Source organism: Lagopus muta, chromosome Z (genome assembly GCF_023343835.1).
Source record: "Lagopus muta isolate bLagMut1 chromosome Z, bLagMut1 primary, whole genome shotgun sequence".
NCBI lineage: Eukaryota > Metazoa > Chordata > Aves > Galliformes > Phasianidae > Lagopus > Lagopus muta.
Genome location: NC_064472.1, coordinates 42,240,377 through 42,259,135, shown reverse-complemented (window position 1 = coordinate 42,259,135; position 18,759 = coordinate 42,240,377). Strand labels below are relative to the sequence as shown.

At 41.1% G+C, this 18,759-nt stretch overlaps 2 protein-coding genes across 2 annotated transcripts in view; one reads left to right on the top strand and one right to left on the bottom strand.

The window, feature by feature from the left end:
* Nucleotides 1-18,759, bottom strand: part of LOC125687389 (uncharacterized) — a 212,963-nt gene that overhangs the window by 109,435 nt on the left and 84,769 nt on the right. The window lies entirely within an intron of this gene.
* Nucleotides 2,275-9,327, top strand: ZNF367 (zinc finger protein 367). Its single transcript, XM_048932194.1, has 5 exons — nucleotides 2,275-3,149; nucleotides 3,707-3,857; nucleotides 5,570-5,689; nucleotides 6,100-6,238; nucleotides 6,771-9,327. Exons 1-5 carry the CDS (start codon nucleotides 2,799-2,801, stop codon nucleotides 7,006-7,008), a joined length of 999 nt encoding a protein of 332 aa, XP_048788151.1. The 5' UTR covers nucleotides 2,275-2,798; the 3' UTR covers nucleotides 7,009-9,327.

Genomic DNA, 18,759 nt, shown 5'->3' with positions numbered 1-18,759 from the left:
CACCAGAGCTCGAACCAGAGAAGGCTGCATTCATCAGCTCACCCTTTCTTCCAAACTGTTGCAGGGAGGGATGAATTAATTCCTCTTTCTTTGGTATCTTGTCCTATGTTGCCTGTATCTCAAAGGAAGGTTCTGTCATCAACTTTGTTTGCTTTACAATAGAACACAGATCTTTATGTTGTTCTGAATGCTTACTGCCTATCCTTTCACTGTTTTTGTTCACTGTTGTAATAAAAGGTGTATTTCATATCAGTGTTCAATAAGATTTGGTCTGAAGGTAAACACATAACGTTTTGAGAAAATGTTTTCTTGTTTCTACATTATAGCAATTGGGCAGATCAATACAATGGGAAAGTTTTACAACAAAGGTGCAATGATGGAAGGGCAAGCACAATGGAGAGGTGCTATAAAGGAAGGGAAGAAGATTGCTCACCTGTATCAGAAAATCCTAGCTTTGTAGGGGAAAACTTCACCAATAAGAGATCTTCAGGAAGAGATCCTTCCCCACTGGCAGTCAGCTCTTAAATGAGGTCAGAGAGATGTGTGGCCAGGCTCCAACCCTTCTGGTCACACAGCTGAATTACCTTCACCTGTACGCCCAGGGCTGACCCAGTCCTTTGCCCAGGTTCTCATTCAGTGATTCAGGCTGTGACTCAACAGTTACCACGCATACATTAACTATAATATCAGTGCTTTTACACATTAAGTTAATAGCTTATAATCAAAGTAGAATCAAGAGAAAATGCATTTAATTTGTTAAGATGCTATAGCTCAGATGACTATTTTAAAATTGCTCTTAAATAATGTGACCAGAACAAATATATACTGAATAAAGCCAATGGGCTTTATTGTATGTACTGAAAAGCAGGATATTTAAATCCCTTTAGGCCATGCACATTCTATGCATGTTTCTTCCTCTTCAGCTGGGAGATATTTAGTTACATACTGCTATATTTACCGCACAGTATATACATACTGTATATTGTACCACAGTTCGTTCTGTCAGTCATGAGAGTTTCTCATAAGATACATGTACTACTTGAAGCATTACTTACATGGGCTTAGAAAATTATAAAAGTATTCAGTTTGCATTTGAGGTGCAATTACTTTCAAAAATAAGTCATTATTTCCCCCATGTATACATTGTTCTCTTACAAGAACGTTCTTTACGTTGCTTTCAAGGCTTTAAGTTTTAAGTGGATCCAAACACATGGAAACTTGTTCAGTCATTTTGGAAACGGAAGTTACATAATGCTGTGTTTTCTTACTGATCTAGCTTCATGGCTTCTCTGTGTATCTGACACTAAGCTCGAAATTTATCCAATAATGTAAGTAATATAGGTTACTGATTTCATAATCTGCAATCTGTACAACTCAGTGTGATAGTACAATAGGCAGCACGCTAGGCATCTTAGTGGTTAGCTTCATACTAAAAGTTCCCCACCAAATCCTAAGAGAAGTGTGTCCTGCATTTTAGCACTACTTTAGAACACAAAACCAGCATAAAATAAATGGTACCACTCTGATGAAGCCAAGGCCTTTTTTTCATTCCAAATAATCAGATTATAAAGGATTTATTACACTGGCAACATCCACCCTGTATGTATGCTTTTACCAGACCAGGCAAAATCCCCATATGACACTCTTTCCAGGTTATTCCTCTTCATCATCACAGCTTTCACTGTACAGACACACTCCCACTACTCAAATGAACACAAATCCTAGCTCACTGTGCCAGGAGCAGCCCTGCAGCTGCAGTCTAGGCACTGCTGTCTATGTACAGTTGCAAAACTGTTGTGGGTCTCAGGATATAGGGTATAAATGTACCTAAAGAAATGCATTAAACTAGAAACAACAAGACAAACCCACAAATATTACCGTGAAAACACGAGTAAACTGCTGAAGCACAGTATATAAAAAAAACAAAGCACCCCTGGTTCAGGGACCCCTGAAAGCCCTCCGAAGGCCAGCGTGCGCTCCAACCGCCATAACGGTCGCGTTTCACAGAGCGCTCGCTTGCTTGCCCGGCCCCGCGGGCACCACCCTTCCCGCGCGAGGCGGTCCCTTTAAACGGCGCGCACGCTGCGGCGCTACCATTGGCCCGGGTGGCTCAACAACAACAGCGCGCGCCAAACTGAAGAGGGAGATTGGCCACGCCTTCTCCTCCTCGTCCCACCCACTCTCTCGCGGCGGGCCAATCAGCGAGGGAGTGAATTGCTGCGCGGGGGGGCGGACCCACAGCCTGAGAGCCCACTCAGTTTCGAATTCTGCCAGTGGGCCGGGCGCCGGCCCAATGGGGCTAAAGAGGAGTGGCCGAGTCCTGTCTGGGCTCCGCCTTCAAGGGGGTGGGTGGTCAAGCTTCTCGCAGTGCTATTGGCTGGTGCGAGCTGCCGCTCCGTGACGCCAGAGCAGGGCTCGGTGATTGGCTACGCCCAGGCGCGAAACGTAACGCGGGAAAATCCTGGGCTCAGTGCGGGTGTGGAGGGGTCGCTGCGTTGGAGACAGCGATACCTCTTTGCGCGTCGCTGAGACCGAGCTGAGATTGGGGTCGGTGCCGCTTCGTAAAGGTGCGGGGGTGCCGTGGCTTTCGCGATGGCTGGGGGCTGCCGTTGACTGCGCGGGTCCGCTCGGGGGTGGCCGTGGAAAGAGACAAGGTGCCGACAGTTGGCGATGAGCGACTGAGGCGCTGCCGGGCGGTGCCAAGCAGGGAGCTCCGTGTCTCTCCACCCGTTCCTGCGGCGCGGGCGAGCAGTGCTCCCCGCGCCCTCAGTCCCTTTCCCGCAGCAGCCACAGCGGCCATGTCGGAGCGGCCGCTGGGCCCACCAGTGGTCCTTTGCCAGGACTCGCCCAAGCGTGTCCTGGTGTCGGTGATCAAGACCACTCCAATCAAGCCGTCCCAGCGGCGGGACGGTGAGGAGCCAGTGTCCGCTCCGCCCGTTCCCACTAGCCCCGGCTTTAGCGACTTCATGGTATACCCGTGGCGCTGGGGCGAGAATGCGCACAACGTCACTCTCAGCCCCGGCGGGCCCGCCGCCGCCCCCGTCCCCTCGCCCGTCCAGCAACCCTGCAGCGCGGTGGCAGGAGATCCCGCCCGGGATGATGAGGAGTCTGGCAGCCCGAGCGGCGGTGGACGGCACCAGCACCTAAAGGTAAGCACCGCGACACTGGAGAGGGCCCGGGCGGCGGGGGGGTGCCGGCGGAATTAAAGGGTGTCCCGGGCCGCCGCCCCTCCCCCGCCTCGTCTCCTAACCGGAGATTTAAAATGAGATCACTTCCTGCAGTATCGCGCGCGCTTCGGGGCCACCACCCGTGGAGGCGGGGCCATCGGGTCGTCTCTCAGCAGGGCCGTCCCGAACAGTTGTGCTGACTGGAGTAACGGCCGCAGCGTCACGCGCTGTGGGAGCTGCTGCTACCTGCTGAGGCCACCTTCCCCGCCCGCTGCCGTGGGTGGTGGGGCCTTGCTTCCATGCTCATCTCCTCTGGATCACTCTGCTGAGGGTAGAGGAATTCGTAGGGGTGGGGGCACCTCTATAGAGCTTGGCTAAGAGCTAAACTGTTGGAACTCCAATGTCCCTAAGTTACCCTATGTCACTAACTTAAGATAGCTGTGGGAAAGGTGCTGCTTGTGAAGATGGCTTCTCGTTTAGCTTTGTTTCTGGCTTCTGGGGAAGCACAGTCCTCCAACGTCCTGCTTCTTTTTTCACAGGATGGCTTACGGCGTGGCCGGCCAAGAGCAGACACAGTCCGTGAGCTGATAAATGAAGGAGAGCACTCCTCTAGCAGGATCCGTTGTAACATCTGCAACAGGGTATTTCCAAGAGAGAAGTCACTGCAGGCACACAAACGCACACACACTGGTAAGTGAAGAGGGAACAGGTGACGTGGGCATGTGACCAAGAAGCTGAGGAGGAAAAAATAAACATCTCAGTCGTCAGCTTGTGAATGTAATGGTTAAACCAGTCATGCTTCTCTCCCATGCTTGTTCGTGCAAGCAAGGAAAAGTCTTCTTTTGTGACCTTCCTTTGTGACAGATGATATAGTGGCAGTTTGACTATAGCATTGGAAGCACATATTGTGAGTTCTTTATCTCCTCCTTTCACAGATCCTCTTAGAGGGAGAGCACTTCTTAAGCTTGGCATGTTGTTCTTGGTAGGATTTGTTTTAGTCTTATTCCCTCTGCTGAGACTTCTGTTTTGTTCTTGTTTGCACACTTTTCAAATAGTGATCAACTGAAGTTGAAGAGGAGGAGGAATTATTTAAAAATGGCTGCTAACTTTTACAGTGTAGTACTGGGTAGTTTAAGATTGAGGAATAACAGCTTTACAGTTATCTCTCCTAGCATCTATTTGTTTCAGATTCACTTTATGTAGCACAGGTAATCACTGTTAATTTACAGATCTGTGCATACAGAGAAGTTCTAGAGGTAACATGATTAAATTAAGATCCAGGATCAACTTATTCATTACCAAGACAAACTAGAAGCAAAAGAGAAATTTTTTTACATCTAGTAAGTACTTATTTTTTTCCTCTTCAAATTGTAATTTTTCACTTTTGCAAAGGAATGTGAACTATGATACTAGATACAGATGTAATCAGTGGTTGAGTGGAAAAACAAAAAGCTTGGCTCCTTACAGTTTGGGTTTTTTTTTTTTCTGACTCAAGCATATAAGGCAAATCTAGCTACTAATCTGAAGCACAAGTTTCCTTGTCCTCTTAAGGGTTCCATTTCATGTGCTGGAATTAGTTATTGAACTTGTTTGTTAAATATGAATGACTTAATTGAGCTGAACTTACCATGGTGTTACTCTTTTGACTTAGTAAGTCATTGTTACCTTTGTTTTGTCATCTTTCTGAGCAGTGCTGGCATGGTGCTTTTTTGCACAGTACAATGCAATCAGATTCTCTTCAGGCAGGAAGAAGATGCCTATTATTTATCTCAGTTCTTTTCATTGCTGTTTGCATGGAGAAGTCATTTTTAATAGATGGTTGAAAACTTCTGTAGCTGGGTTAAGTTTTTCATGTTACCTTCTCTTTGCCATTAAAACTTTTTTCAAGCAGTCTTAATAGTAAGATACTTCTGCAACTTCTTACATTGCTATATTCTTAACCTCCATTACTTTACTCTAGTTAAGTCCATGTTAATGATAATACATATGTGGTTACAACTTGAGTTACATTTCTTACCTATTTATTGGTACTTTTTATGTTTCTTGCTCTGTAGGCACATATTTTCACAGGACAAAGCTTATGTAATGCTGTGTAAGAAGCTTAAGCTAAAAACAAACGAACAAAAAAACCAACACAGGAAATCATTTCAGTGTTTCCCTTGGGGGTTGGGAGAAAAGGTATTATCCAGCAACACTGAATATCTGGAGGTAAAAGCTGAGCTCTGCTGTCTGGTACACTGAGGCTCTTTGAGTACACACTAGTGTCTGAGTATGTTAATGGAGAGTTTGCATGTATAAACCTCAAGCTGAAATTGATCACTGTACTAGGACTCTTTTTCTATTCAGCTTGTCTCTGCTTTTTTATTCAGCTTTCACACATTTGTTCTGTTGTTATTTTTAAGGTGAAAGACCTTATTTGTGTGACTATCCAGATTGCGGGAAAGCTTTTGTTCAGAGTGGGCAGCTCAAAACTCACCAGCGTCTCCACACAGGGGAGAAACCTTTTGTCTGCTCAGAGAATGGTGAGCCATCAAATAATAACTTGTGGCTTTCAGAATCGAGGGCCATCCAGTACTAAAAATGTATGTGCATTCATATTGCAGCAGTCTATCAAAGCTTTGGATCTTAACTTTGAAGGAGATAGTAGAGAAGAGAGGAGCTAGAATAATCTGCATAATGATGCAAACTTGTATCTAAAAATTGCCTGTGTTGTTATGTAAGTTGCAATACTGTTGTCAGTTGATCATAAAATACAGAATGATTGGGAATGTTATTACTCTTGCATATAAAAGTTGCTGTTTTCTAAACCTCGCTTTTTGTATAGCGAAGAAGGCTGGATTCAGCAGCATCTGTATTGTAATGATACTATGCTTGCATGGTGGTTGACTGCTTTCTGTAACAAGTTTTTCGTTGTCATTTTGTGTTTTTTAAGGCTGTTTGAGCCGATTCACACATGCAAACCGCCACTGCCCCAAACATCCATATGCCCGGCTGAAGAGGGAAGAGCTCACTGACAGACTGAATAAAAAAGAGACGGCTGACAATAAAGCTGTGGCTGAGTGGCTAGCAAAGTAAGTTTCTTTAGACAGCAATAAACGTCCTGAAAAACCAACTAGCAAAGAACAAACTAGAAGTGGTATGCCTCTAGCGTTATTCAGTCCAGTTTTTCCTCTAAGACTCAAGAAATCCAGTTTAAGGCAAGATTCCTCACAAGACTTTTGTTTTTTCTCTGCTTCATTGTTTCTTTGCTTGAACACCTGCTAATACCTTGCTAGTTAGTGACGATAATTGGCTACAGTCTTCCTACTGAATTTGCATTTATATGAGGATCAAGAATAGGGTATGCATGAGTAGTCTGCTGAGAATACCATGTGACAGCATGATATATCGCAGATGCTGTTGGGTACTTCACATTTAAAATGTCTAATAAAGGTTTCTTACAGCTTGAATACTACCATTATAAGATCTGAAAGATAAAACTAAATGCAATGCTTGGTCATATACAAGGTAATAAAAAAAAAAAAAGGTATTTTGCCAGTTTTGAATGGTTGTTGCATGTGCTAAACATATTTTAAAAAGCATTCCTCATGTTTCACTTTGTAGGTACTGGGAGACTAGAGAACAGCGTGCTCCTGCTTTGAAAAGTAAAACAATCCAGAAGACTGATCAGGAACAGCAGGACCCAATGGAATATCTTCAGTCTGATGAAGAAGATGATGAAGACAAAAATAGTGCTCACTCAGCTGCTCGCCGCCGCCTCCAGGAACAGCGTGAACGAATGCATGGTGCTTTGGCTCTAATTGAGCTTGCAAACCTAGCTGTGGCACCGCTGCGACAGTAGATACATATGGAATTTGCCTATACAAAATGTATTTCCTGGTGGCACTTAACCAATTAGATCCTGGACATAAGCTAAGCACCTTATTTGCTTGTTATAGGCTGCTATTCTGTAGAATTTATGAAGAATGTTGTTGCTCCATGACATGGGGTAGGAGAATTGCACTTTTTGTAAGGTTAAAGATAGTTGTAAAGTTTCTAAGTATTTTTGTAAATAGGGGATTGCATTAAAGTTCATGTGGGAAGCTAGATTTTTGCAAGGTTAACTCATTTGAAGCAGTTTTCATAGGAAGCACTTTCTGAACAGTGTTTATGATTAGTAGGATGTTATGGTACATGTGGCCAAAGAAGGCTGACAAAAAGAAAAGTATTTATCTGAACTATTTAAGCAAATTTATATTAAGTGATAGGTCTGAAGATACTGTAAGCACCAATTAAAAATATTTTTCTAATGTCAGTGCATTTTTATCTTTACCTTGTGTCACTGAGGTTGAAGGCTAAGCTTAGTTATTGTGACTTGTAGAGGGGAAGAAATTGCTTCATGCAGATAAACTGTAGTCACAGTCTTCACTGTGACTGCTCAAGGTATGAGGCTCAACTTTGCTATTTTACATTTTCTGATTTGATCTCAGCAGAATCTCTTGGTAGCACTTGTTATTCCTAACCCACGATGTTAGGAACTTTTGCACATTGTTGGTTTTATCTGAAAATGATTAGTCTTGCAAATTCTAGACAAAGGTAAAGAATTGGTGATATTTTTTCAGATGTCTTTGGACCCTGTAATGATTTGGCACTTGTTTTTGTTAATAAGGGGGTATTTACAGGGTGTTGTGGTTGTAGTAAACGATTCTAGATCTCTTACTAGCAAACACTAAGTTTTAAAGTTCTTGCTTTTACATGTTTATTAGCACATAGAAGCCCCTGTACATTGTGCATAAAGCCACCTTATTGCTTTACTTAAGGATAACATGCCAATTTTGTGTTCACTAACTTTAGCACAGCTATCAATTTCTGCAACACTGCAGAAAAATATTCACTATACAACTAGAAAATAGGCTTCCAAAGATAGTTACAAGTGTGTTAACAGTGTGATTTCATGTATTTCCCAAATCAATGAAGTTACAGAACGCTGCTTAGTAAATTCAAGTGCTGATATAAAATGTTTAGTGAAATATCTTGTTACTTGTTGAATGTTGTATACTTGGGAATACCATTGTGTCATGGTAATCTTTTCCTATATTTTGCTTGGAAGACAACCGGAGAATCATGACATGCTAACAGTTGTTTTGAAAGTGAACTTGTTTTTCTTTTTTGCAGTTGAGCTACTGCTTTAGGGGATATTAAACATTTTCTGTCCTGCTTGCTCTTAACTCTCCCTTCCCTCTGAAGGTCAGAAAATTCAGATGAGAAGGGAAGCCACTTTCCCTCTTGTTTAAATGAGAGGAAAATTTTACCAAGCACTAGAAACAAACTGAATAGATGCCTACTGATTTTCCAGAACAGTAGTTTCTTTTTACATCAGAAAACTGTGACTGTTGAATTATGGTCTTCGTTAATCTCTTGTGGTAGAAAATCCTATTAACTTAGTTTGTTTATCATTATGTTTTGATTCACTTGACTTAAAAAGTCATTGGATATTTAAAAAAAAAAAAAGAGCATATGGAATGTAATTAGTTTTGTACTAGTTATATGGTTTAACTTATGTTTTCAATTCCTAAACTCAGCTGTCATCAGGTTCATTTATATTTTTTGAGCTTAAAAATATGTAATTGTTCATACTCCTTCCTGGTGCCTGAGCCTATGAAAATTGGGTAACTCAGGGTACAGATTTTTAATTCTTCAAATAATATGATATTAACTGTTCAGTTTGCAAAGAGCCTGATCCCAAATGCGCCTTCAGCATAAATCTGTTTTTTCTGATTTGTAACCCAGAATTGCTTCTGAGTAGTATTTCACAGGACATCCAATTGTGACTGCCAGCCAGTTGCAGAATGAAGTAAAAACTTCAATAGATGACTTTTTTTTTTCTCCTCCAGTCAGCTGTAGTGCTTTGGTCAACTTGAAGAGTATTTCTTTCAGTATGATAAGTATGCTGAATTCTACTTAGATGCTTAGACAAAATTCAAACATTTCAAGCTGTTTTGTGTTGTGACAAGTTACTGGTAAAGTATCAAGCTAAAAAACTGAGATGTGGAAGATTGCAAAGAAGTGATTACATTGAAGAAATATTGAAGATTACTGTTTGGCATGAGTTAACAATGAAACAGTGAATGTGTTGTCACTTCAATACTTGCTTTGAATAAAAGTTTGGTTTAATTTTCAAGTTCAGTCTGTGTGTGCTGTTTTAGTTTTTCCATTCTCCCTTCTCTACTACCAGCCTGACATGTCACAAAACAGAGGTGGTTATTTCTCCCGATTGTTGAAATTTCACATATGTTCACCACCTAGAGCACGCTGTGAGTCCCTTCCATCCCTACTACTTGTCCTGTCCTCCACTCCCTAACACTTGACAAAATATTGAGAAGTTTTGAAAATAAAGCCCAGGTCAGTTGTGTTTAGGCCAGCCCCCAGCAGCTAAGCGGGCTAGAGAGCAGCTGGATATGGATCTGTGGTGACTCACAGCTGTGTTTGGTTGGCTGCTTTTAACGTTTCAGTCTGAGCACGTGTGGTTCTAGACGCTGGAATTCGCATGTGTTCGTACAGAACTCTTCCTTGAGGAGACTGGTTTAAAATTAAGGAAGCGGATGTCACACACACGAGCAGTACTTTGTTGAAGTGACAGCACGGGCGCGCTATATCGCATTAGGGAGCGAGGAGATTCGTCGCCCCGCGAGCTGACCGGGATGCGGGCAGAGCTCCTCGGCGCCTCATCCGTCCCGGCCGTCCTACCCGCCCCGCGCCACCAGGGGGCGTCCTGTAGGCCTTCCTGCCGGGTTAGGCCGCGGCGATTGCCAGTGAGTTGGGCGGGTGGGGTTTCGCCCGCTGCCGCCCGAGATGAGCGGCCGGGGGGAACCTCCTTGGCGCTACCCAGGGTGCTTTCGGCCATTTTCTACTGAACGTGCTCCTTCTTCATAGCGTTGGTGAACAAGGGCCTGCTCAGCGCCTACAGTGAAGAACGACTGTCGCGCAACCTGGGCTGTTGCCTCCCCTCGGCATGGCCCTCCCCTCTGCGGGTCCCGGCCGCATACTGCGTCCCCGACGGAAGCGGGCGGTAGCGGGCAGCTGGAGCTCGGAGCGAGAGCGGAGGCGCGCCCTTGGCCGCAGTGCCGCCGTCACCAGCGCAGGGAGCCGTGTGGGGCGGAGCGGGGCAAGCTCTGCCAGTCGAGTGTCGGTTCGCGACTTGAATGTAGGTGCTCCCGTAATTTCCATTGCTGAGCGTGTTTCTTCGCTGGCAAAGAACCCGATAGTGCAGTTTCGCCTACCGTTGCTGACAGAGCACAGAGGCACACCAGCTGCTGCTCTTCAGCACCTCTCCTGAAGGTACTCTTCAGCACCTGTGCCTTAAGGTGCCGATAGTCCCAGAGGGCAAGATACATATGTAGAAGTAGTAGGCAGAACCAGATTAGGTCTGGCTGAATGGGGTCTTGAGATGGTCTTCGAGAAGTCCTCGGTTGCTGTGGCTATTGGCATAGTGATCTTGATGCTGACAGTAGTACAGCAGGTTCATCACATCTGTCGTATTTTGCCTCCCATAGGAAGATGCAAATTAGTTCCTCCATTCAGATGGCTGCTAGGTCCTATGGATAAAACCTTTCCTCATCCAAAGTGATTGTTTCCTGGCAGCCAGGTGTTTGTAAACAGCCAGCTAATATTTAGGAACTGATAGTCAAGGGTTGGCAGTCACTTGTGTAAAAGGAGTTTTCCCCAGCATGGATCATGGCCATGTGCCAAAATCTACTGTGTACATTCATATGTTAAGTATGCAGCACTCCAGTGAAGGTGACCTTGGTCATATGATGTAGCACATGGGCTTTGTGGATCAGTCAGGACAGAGCTCTGTGCACTGCTGAGTGTGTATGCATGCTGCAAGAATGGTAGTCCCGGCTGTGTCCTTGTTGTCATCCATCTGACTCTCCTGGAAGCGCCTTTCTTTTCTCAGGTAGACAAAAAAATGAACTTGAGAAGGTCTTTTAGTCATACAAACACCGAAGACTTGCACCTTTGACTTCATGAGAAATTCTGTATAGAATCACGGTCCTGCACCTGCATTCTCATCAGTAATTTTCTTTACTTAATATTTGCTTTGGTTTGCTGTATTTTAGCCCATTATGAGCTAAGAAATAGGAAAAAAAAAAAGTAAAAAAGCAAATTCAAATGTTTTTCAGTACTCAGTACTATTTAAATATTACAGCTGTATATTGTGTCTCCCAAAAATGATACATGATGCAATTCATGCTTTTGTTTCATGGTGGTTTTCATTTTAACATCAGCGGCTTCTTGTAATGCACCCATGAAAAATATTCCAAGACAGTGTGACCATCGGTAAACCTAAATTTTACATAAAGAGTGTAACACTGCTAGGTGTTCCTGGGGTTCCACTGCTTCAAAAGTTCTGGAGAGATTTCTGGGGCATAAGTGAATGAAATAGCCACACTTATGTAGCTGCACATGCAAACAAAAAACCAGTTGAGATTACATATGATTACAAATGGCAGTCTTGTGTCTGGTGCTCATTTTACCCCCTAATACCTATGACTCCTATGGCCTTCCTGCTGCACTTTAGAGTGCACTTACAGAAGCACTGGAAGTTGCCCAGAGATCTGGGTGAATGCCCTGTCCCTGAAGACATTCCAGGTTAGGCTGGGCCAGTCTCTAAGCAACCTGATCCCCTGTTCATTGCAGGGGAGTTGGACTAGGTGACCTTTAAGGACCTTTTCCAACTCAAACTGTTTTATGATTTTATATGTCTATGATTCTTTTCTTAATACTGCATTCTTGTTACATTACTTATTTGAAAAATACAGTTCTTAGCATCCAAAGGAGCTTTTGGAGGCCTCATTTATAAATCACCACCACCAAGGAGTTTTGTGATAGTGGAAAATTACAGAGCTTGAAGACAGAGTAGACTCTTGTTAGGTAGTTATTTGTACAGATGTGTGCAGAGAATGAATAGGATTTGATTTCAGATTCCCTGGGTTCATATTTGCGTATGACCATCCCTGACAGTGCAGTCCTGCAAAATACTGCCATCTTGCTGGAATGACACAACTGTTGTTTGGGGAGCAATGTGAGGCTTTTGGTCAGAGGGGCTCCAGACATTTCTGTGATAGCACAAAGCAGTGAACCCTAGCACATGATGTATTTGCTTGTATTTCACTGTATGCATAGAAAACTAGCAGCTGCTACCATGTCTTTATTAATTTTTAATTATATAAATTTTAAGGGAGAAAATGGAGACTTAGGTTCTTCATATGCACTGCTAAGGTTCCTGCTTTTTTAACATTCAAGCATTTGTACTGTCAGCTAAATCTGAGAGGGTATGGCAGGAATTTAACAACATGAGCAAACAGTAAATGTTTCTACAACGTTTACATAATTACTTTATTCTTAGAAGTACACATTGTTAGTGCTTTTGGACTGTGAAAATTAGTTCAGCCTTGTTTATTTGCAGAACCTGAGACTCGGTGGCATTTCTATATTTTGTTGAACAATTCTTCTGAGATTTCCCTAACAGTTTGGAAGGAGCAGGTAGCATGAAACAGTACATAATTCAGTCTCTTAATCATGACTCCACTCCATGCTTGTAGACAATTATTCTTTTCTATGCAAAGAAATTTCTTTATTCCGCCCAGTGGCCTGCATTAAACTCTTACAATGCTGAAGATGCTCGCTCTCCTTCATCCTTATCATACGTTTATTATTTATTGGTCACTTTACAATAGACTGACCAGTATACATCCCCCCTTCTCACATTAAAAAAAAAGCTGTAGGAATGATTTTGCAAACTAAACAATACTCTGTGTGCAAATAGCATGATTATTATAGGATCATGTCCTGTTTCACAACTTACTAAGCACTAATTATTTCACAAAGTACAACTAATTACTATAAGCTATAAAACCTTGCATTATATATTATGCTTTAAATAAATAACAGGCAAAATTTTAAGAATAAAAAGTTATTCCAGTTTATGCACTGTACACTGTACTGTTCATTGAATTAAATACATAGTGTCTAACATCTATCAAATGCACATAAAGATTTTGTTTTTGAAGCAGTTCTCCCATGATACATTATAATCTTGTTCATACATGACTTCTTGTTTTTCCTTTTTATTTAGATAACAGCCACTATACTTATTTTGTATGTGTCAAAATTAAATACAATTATACACTTTCCTGATTTTGAGAAGAGTATACCCATGAAGGTAAGGATTACCAAGATTGTAATATTAATTAGAAAATGTTAACTTCTACAATGGGTGTCTTTCTGCAGGGCTTGAAAACTTTTTTCTTTGCCAAGACAAGATATAAAAGAATAGAAGAGTTTTGTGTTTATTTATCAAATGTCATTATATGCATCTTTTTTTCATTCAGTATTCAATTAGATCATTTAATTTCATTTTGATATTCTTGCCTTCTGTCTGCAGAGAAATCCAGTGTCATTTGGTTATGCAATACATGGGAAAGGATGTTGTATCTTTGTACAGCTGGATGAACTTTTTCAGCTTCCTGAAGTATTTTTTTTTGAGTGTGTACAGTTCACTGCATGGTCACTGGGAGATCTGTGGGAGATCTGTGCAGAAAATGAAGGAGGAAGTGCTTGGAAATATGAATAGGGCATGTGATAAATCAATAGAAAACAAATATGTCATTGACAAAAACCAAACAAACTATGATTGTATCTAGATATAACATTTCAACTGCAAACAAGGGGCTAAAATGCCCACTGAAAACACATTAGGTAGGTTCTAGCTGCACTGCACAGTCCATACGTGTGTATGGTCTGAGAGGCAGAGAGGCAGGAGAGAAAGAAAGACCACGAGATACTATATTTTATTATTTCATATTGGGAATTAGGATTGGAAATGACTACAGCATTTTCTTTCCTTTTTTTTTTTTTTTTTTTTTTTTTTTTTTTTTTTTTTTTTAATCTATCTATCTATCTATCTGTCTATTTATTTATTTATGCTTATGTCTGCATACTGATGATATGTTGAGGAATACTGGTCATTATTTGTCCACAGTTAGCTCCCAGCTCTGGTGCAGTATTCAGATAGCCCAGCTTTTCAAGTCAGCTTTTCCTTTGCAGAATTTTGTTTTACAATCAGTATTAATTTTACTATAAGTGTGTCTCAGCTATTGACGAATGCTGTATGTTTTTAATACACATTGAAATCAGCTTTTTTCTGCTTTTAGAAATCTCATAGGAATATCTATAATGTTGATTATAAAATGCACAATCCACATTTTTTCTTTAATGTGAATGAAGAAGTGGTTCTGAATTCTACTTGTAAAAACACTGTTTGAAACCTTGAGAAATGTCTTCCCTGTCTTCCCCCTGTGTTGATCCTACTACTCTCCCCTGCTCTAGCCTTTATTTTAACATCAGTATGTAGAAGGGCATTAAAAAACAGCATATTTTTTGTTGTTTCTAATAACATATATCCTTTGGAAGGCCTTCCTGGATATGGTGGAAGCGCCAAGTGTTTGCGCGTTGCTTGCAGTGCTGGATTTGACTAGCCACTATGAAGCAGCTGAATTGGTCTTTGTTGATATCTTTACTTTTTAAGATACTATTGATTTACAGTCTTTTGACGCTTTTGCTTTCATTGACACCAAGATTAGTAGTGTCTTTAACTCCGAGGCTGGTTTACAGCCTCAGTGCTTTCAGGTAAAATTCTGAAGTACTTTACTGAGAAAGTCTTAGAGTTCTTGAGCCATTTTAAGGAAACATTCCATCAGTCTGTGACAGTATGATGGTGATTGCACATGTACTTTTCTCCTCTCTGCTGTAAAAAAAAGGCATAATTATAACATAGGTAAAATGGATCTCTTTCCTTTTCCACGAAGACTTGGTCTTTGACAAACACAAAATCTTCCAGGGTGAATGTAGGCACAGCATCACCAACTATTAGACACAATAGAGTAAGGGACGTGTTTTATCTTTCTGATAGCAAATAGGACTAGATGTGCACACCTGCTTTGTTCCCATTTATTACATTGACTTATTTTTATTTTATGCAACATTTATATGGTAGAAATATAACAATTTTGAACTGCAGCTGTCTGTTGTGTAGGAAGAAGCACAAGACTACTTGTACATTTTTTTAAGACTCCAAACTTCTGTTATTTTTTCTCTGCATTGAGTTATGCCCTTTATATTTTTGTGAGAGTCAGTCTTGGTATGTTAGAAGAAATGGTGGAGTTTGGTTTGAAATGGTAATGTTTAATTTATCCCTAAATATTTATCTTTCAATTCTAGTGTCTCATCTAATAATTCATCAGGTAGATCTAAAATTATGTATCTTCCAGGCATACCAATATATGTGAAGAATGTAGAGAAGCATACCTATAGCTAATTCTCTTTTTAACACATCTGTTCCCTTGCTTATTTTTTACTGCTATTATTATTACTTTTATACCTAAAATCTAAACATTAGGATACATACTAATTTGAAGATGATAGTAATTAAAATAAAATTAATTAAAATTTACTTTAAATCAAGTTAGTCTCATTAGAAATAAATTGCTTCCTCAGGGGGCTGTTCCTGTGAAATCTGTGAGGTCACAAATGGGAACCTGTACAAGAGATGTAGATCAGTTTGCAACAGTTACATATTTTCACCTAAAAAGCCCAACCAACCAACCAACCAACAACAACAACAAAAAAAAAAAAAAAAAAAAAGAAACGTCTTTCGTGCTCAAACCTGCTAAATCGTATCTAATATTACAGTTCTCAAATTCTGTCAGTTAATGTTTCTCAACAGTGCTTCAAAATAGGATCATCTGAATTTTGTTTTTAATTTTATCACAGTTGTTTCCTCTGCCTCTGACTTAATGTTGGAAATCACATAAGTGAATTATTAAATACCAGCAAACTCAGGTTTGGTAAGTTATAAATAAACTTCTTGGTTTTACCCTATTCTTTTGTGAGGTAAAAACTGTTGAAGAAAGACACTCCATAGGGACTTCAATGCACATAATACCTTTTTGTCCCAGTACTAGTTCGTAACTTACCTGAACATTTGACCTGTTTTGTGGATTTGTACTTCTTTTAAGGGGAGCTTTGCCAGACCTGACTGAAAGTCACAGTATTCCTCCATGACAATGAAAGCACTTTTGCGTATTTTCAGGATCCTTTCCACTCATACTCTAGTGTTCAGTTTTTTCCTGGATTACTTATTCATAGGACTTGGAAACTGTAAGAATTTTTTAAAGGAGGAGGGATGTGAGGAAGATTTATATGATGGTGATGTTGCAGGTTTAGAACACTCACCATGTAGTAGGATGATGGCAGTGGTGTTGCTTTGCTGAGTTCCAACAGGCTGTGGGGTGATTTTTGAAAAGCTTGTTGTGCTTGTTGTGCTCCTCTGTGCCCATAAGCAGAGATCATAGAATCACAGAATGGTTTAGGCTGGAAGGGATCTCAAAGGGTACCCAGTTCCAATCCCACTGCTATGGCCAGAGCTGTCACCCACCAGACCAGGGCCCAGGGTCCCATGCAGCCTGGCCAGAAGAGACAGGCCAAAGCAAGTGTACGTCTTTTGGTAAATGTAAAAGGAGAACTGGCTTAAATGGATGAGGAGAAGGCTGAGGTACTGAATGAATTCTTTGCCTTGGTCTTCACTGGCAGCCAGTATTCTAATTTTTCTCACGTCCCTGAGCCCTGCATCCCTAAACCTCTAGGTGGGGGCCAGGGGAGTAAATCCCTCCCCATTGTGAGGGCAGAGCAGATGCGAGACCTCCTCATGAGACTGAATGTGTACAAGTCTATGGGGCCGGATGGCATCATCCCAGGGTTCTGAAGGAGTTGGCTGAGGTCTCTGAGGTCTGATTTCTAGACACTTCTGAGGCACTGCTGATTTTTGCTAGCTGGAATTTCTTCATCCTTTGGAAAGAAGAGTACTTACCTGTAAAATGACCGTGTGTATATACCATATCAGTAATGTCTGAGACCTGTGTTCTTTCTCTTTTCTTGAGTATGGCAGGAGGACTGATACTGATTTTTAACCTTGAGAGGAGACAGCAAGCCTGCACAACCTGAGGATGAGGAGAATGTACTTCCTGCATCAAAGTATTAGCCAAAAAGCCTACCTTGGAAGAGACTGAAGATTTAAGTTTTCTTAGTATTGCTAAGAATGTAAACAAGTATATGCTGGAATACATTTGGAATAAGGGCGAAAGTATTGTCCCTCAGTTACCACAGATGGACACATATCTCATAGGTTTGGAAATATCCTGAGTGTATATATATATATATATATATATGTATATATTTGCATCATGAGGTAGTTTATAAGAAGGAATGCCAAGAGCAAATCTGGAGTTGTAAATTTCTTCATTCATCTATATTTGGTGCTGTTTGTGCTTAAGGAAACCTGTGAATTCTACTTCAGTTTCTGTCTACTCGTTAAGGCAAAACTCCTTATAAAGATCACAGGGCTTGATTCAGCATTGCCTTATGCAGTCTGTGAAAGCAGTGAAGAGATGAAAGGTGTTTATGACTCAGAATGATTTTGCCTATGCATTTGCTCTTGTATAAGTGACTGTAGAACACAGAGATCAAAGAAGAGGTGTGCCCCAAGATTGCTCCACATGTGTTAATTGAAGAACTAAGGATATAGCGTAATGTGTTTGGGATGCATTGTGTAGACGTTCTCCCTCAATTTTTTTCTCATTCTCAGTAACATATCAGTGTACTGCTGCAACTGTTACAAGTGAATATCACAACTTAGCTGCTGTATCAAGGAAGGATGGAAACCGAGAGAGAATTTTTTAATATTTAAAATTATGTATATTTTTTTTCTGAGCCAGCACTAAGCCAGTAATTAGGAGAAGTAACAAAGGTAATTCCAATTTCAGCTTCAGTCGTTTACCTTTTTCCTCTGTAACTGCAGGGATAGTATTGTTCCAGTAAATTTGCCTGTTAAAACTGGGAGCAGGGGCTCAGCCAGACCCAGTTTTTCATTTTAAAATGTGGGTAATCACTGAAATGACTATCCAGCTAAGTAGTTATTTCTCTCAATTAATAAGGCAGTAATTTAAAACTGATTTCTCGTGTGATCCATCCGTAGGTGGTTCTGCCTTAGGTTTCTGCAATTGCACGTCAGTTAATGAAATACTAAAACAGTTGTAAAATGATATGACTTATTTGCTGCGTGAAACTTCAGTTTCTTCTTTGGAAACAATGGGGAAAATGATTACAGAGAACTTCAGTCTTCAGAATATATGTTTAAGCAGTAGCAAGTGGCTTAATTTTAAGAAATACTGGGTGGCTTCATTAGTCACATTCTCGTATGCAAGTTTCTTGTGGCTACATACTGCTAGCTGCAGAACTAAATTTTCAGAAATCAGTCCAATATTTTTAAATTTAAGCTCTACAGTTGGCTGTCTGTATCCACAGGGAGCTTGTGTATGTAAACACAAGAAAAAACTTAAATTCTGAGGACAATTTCAAATTAAATGATAACTGAATTGGGAAGGAATGTTACACTCTACAGTAACCTGTTCATAATCTCGGCATTATAGGGAGTGCTTACCTATGGACTAACTGTAATAGAATGAGAAGTACACTAGCCATTAGGAGCTTTCTA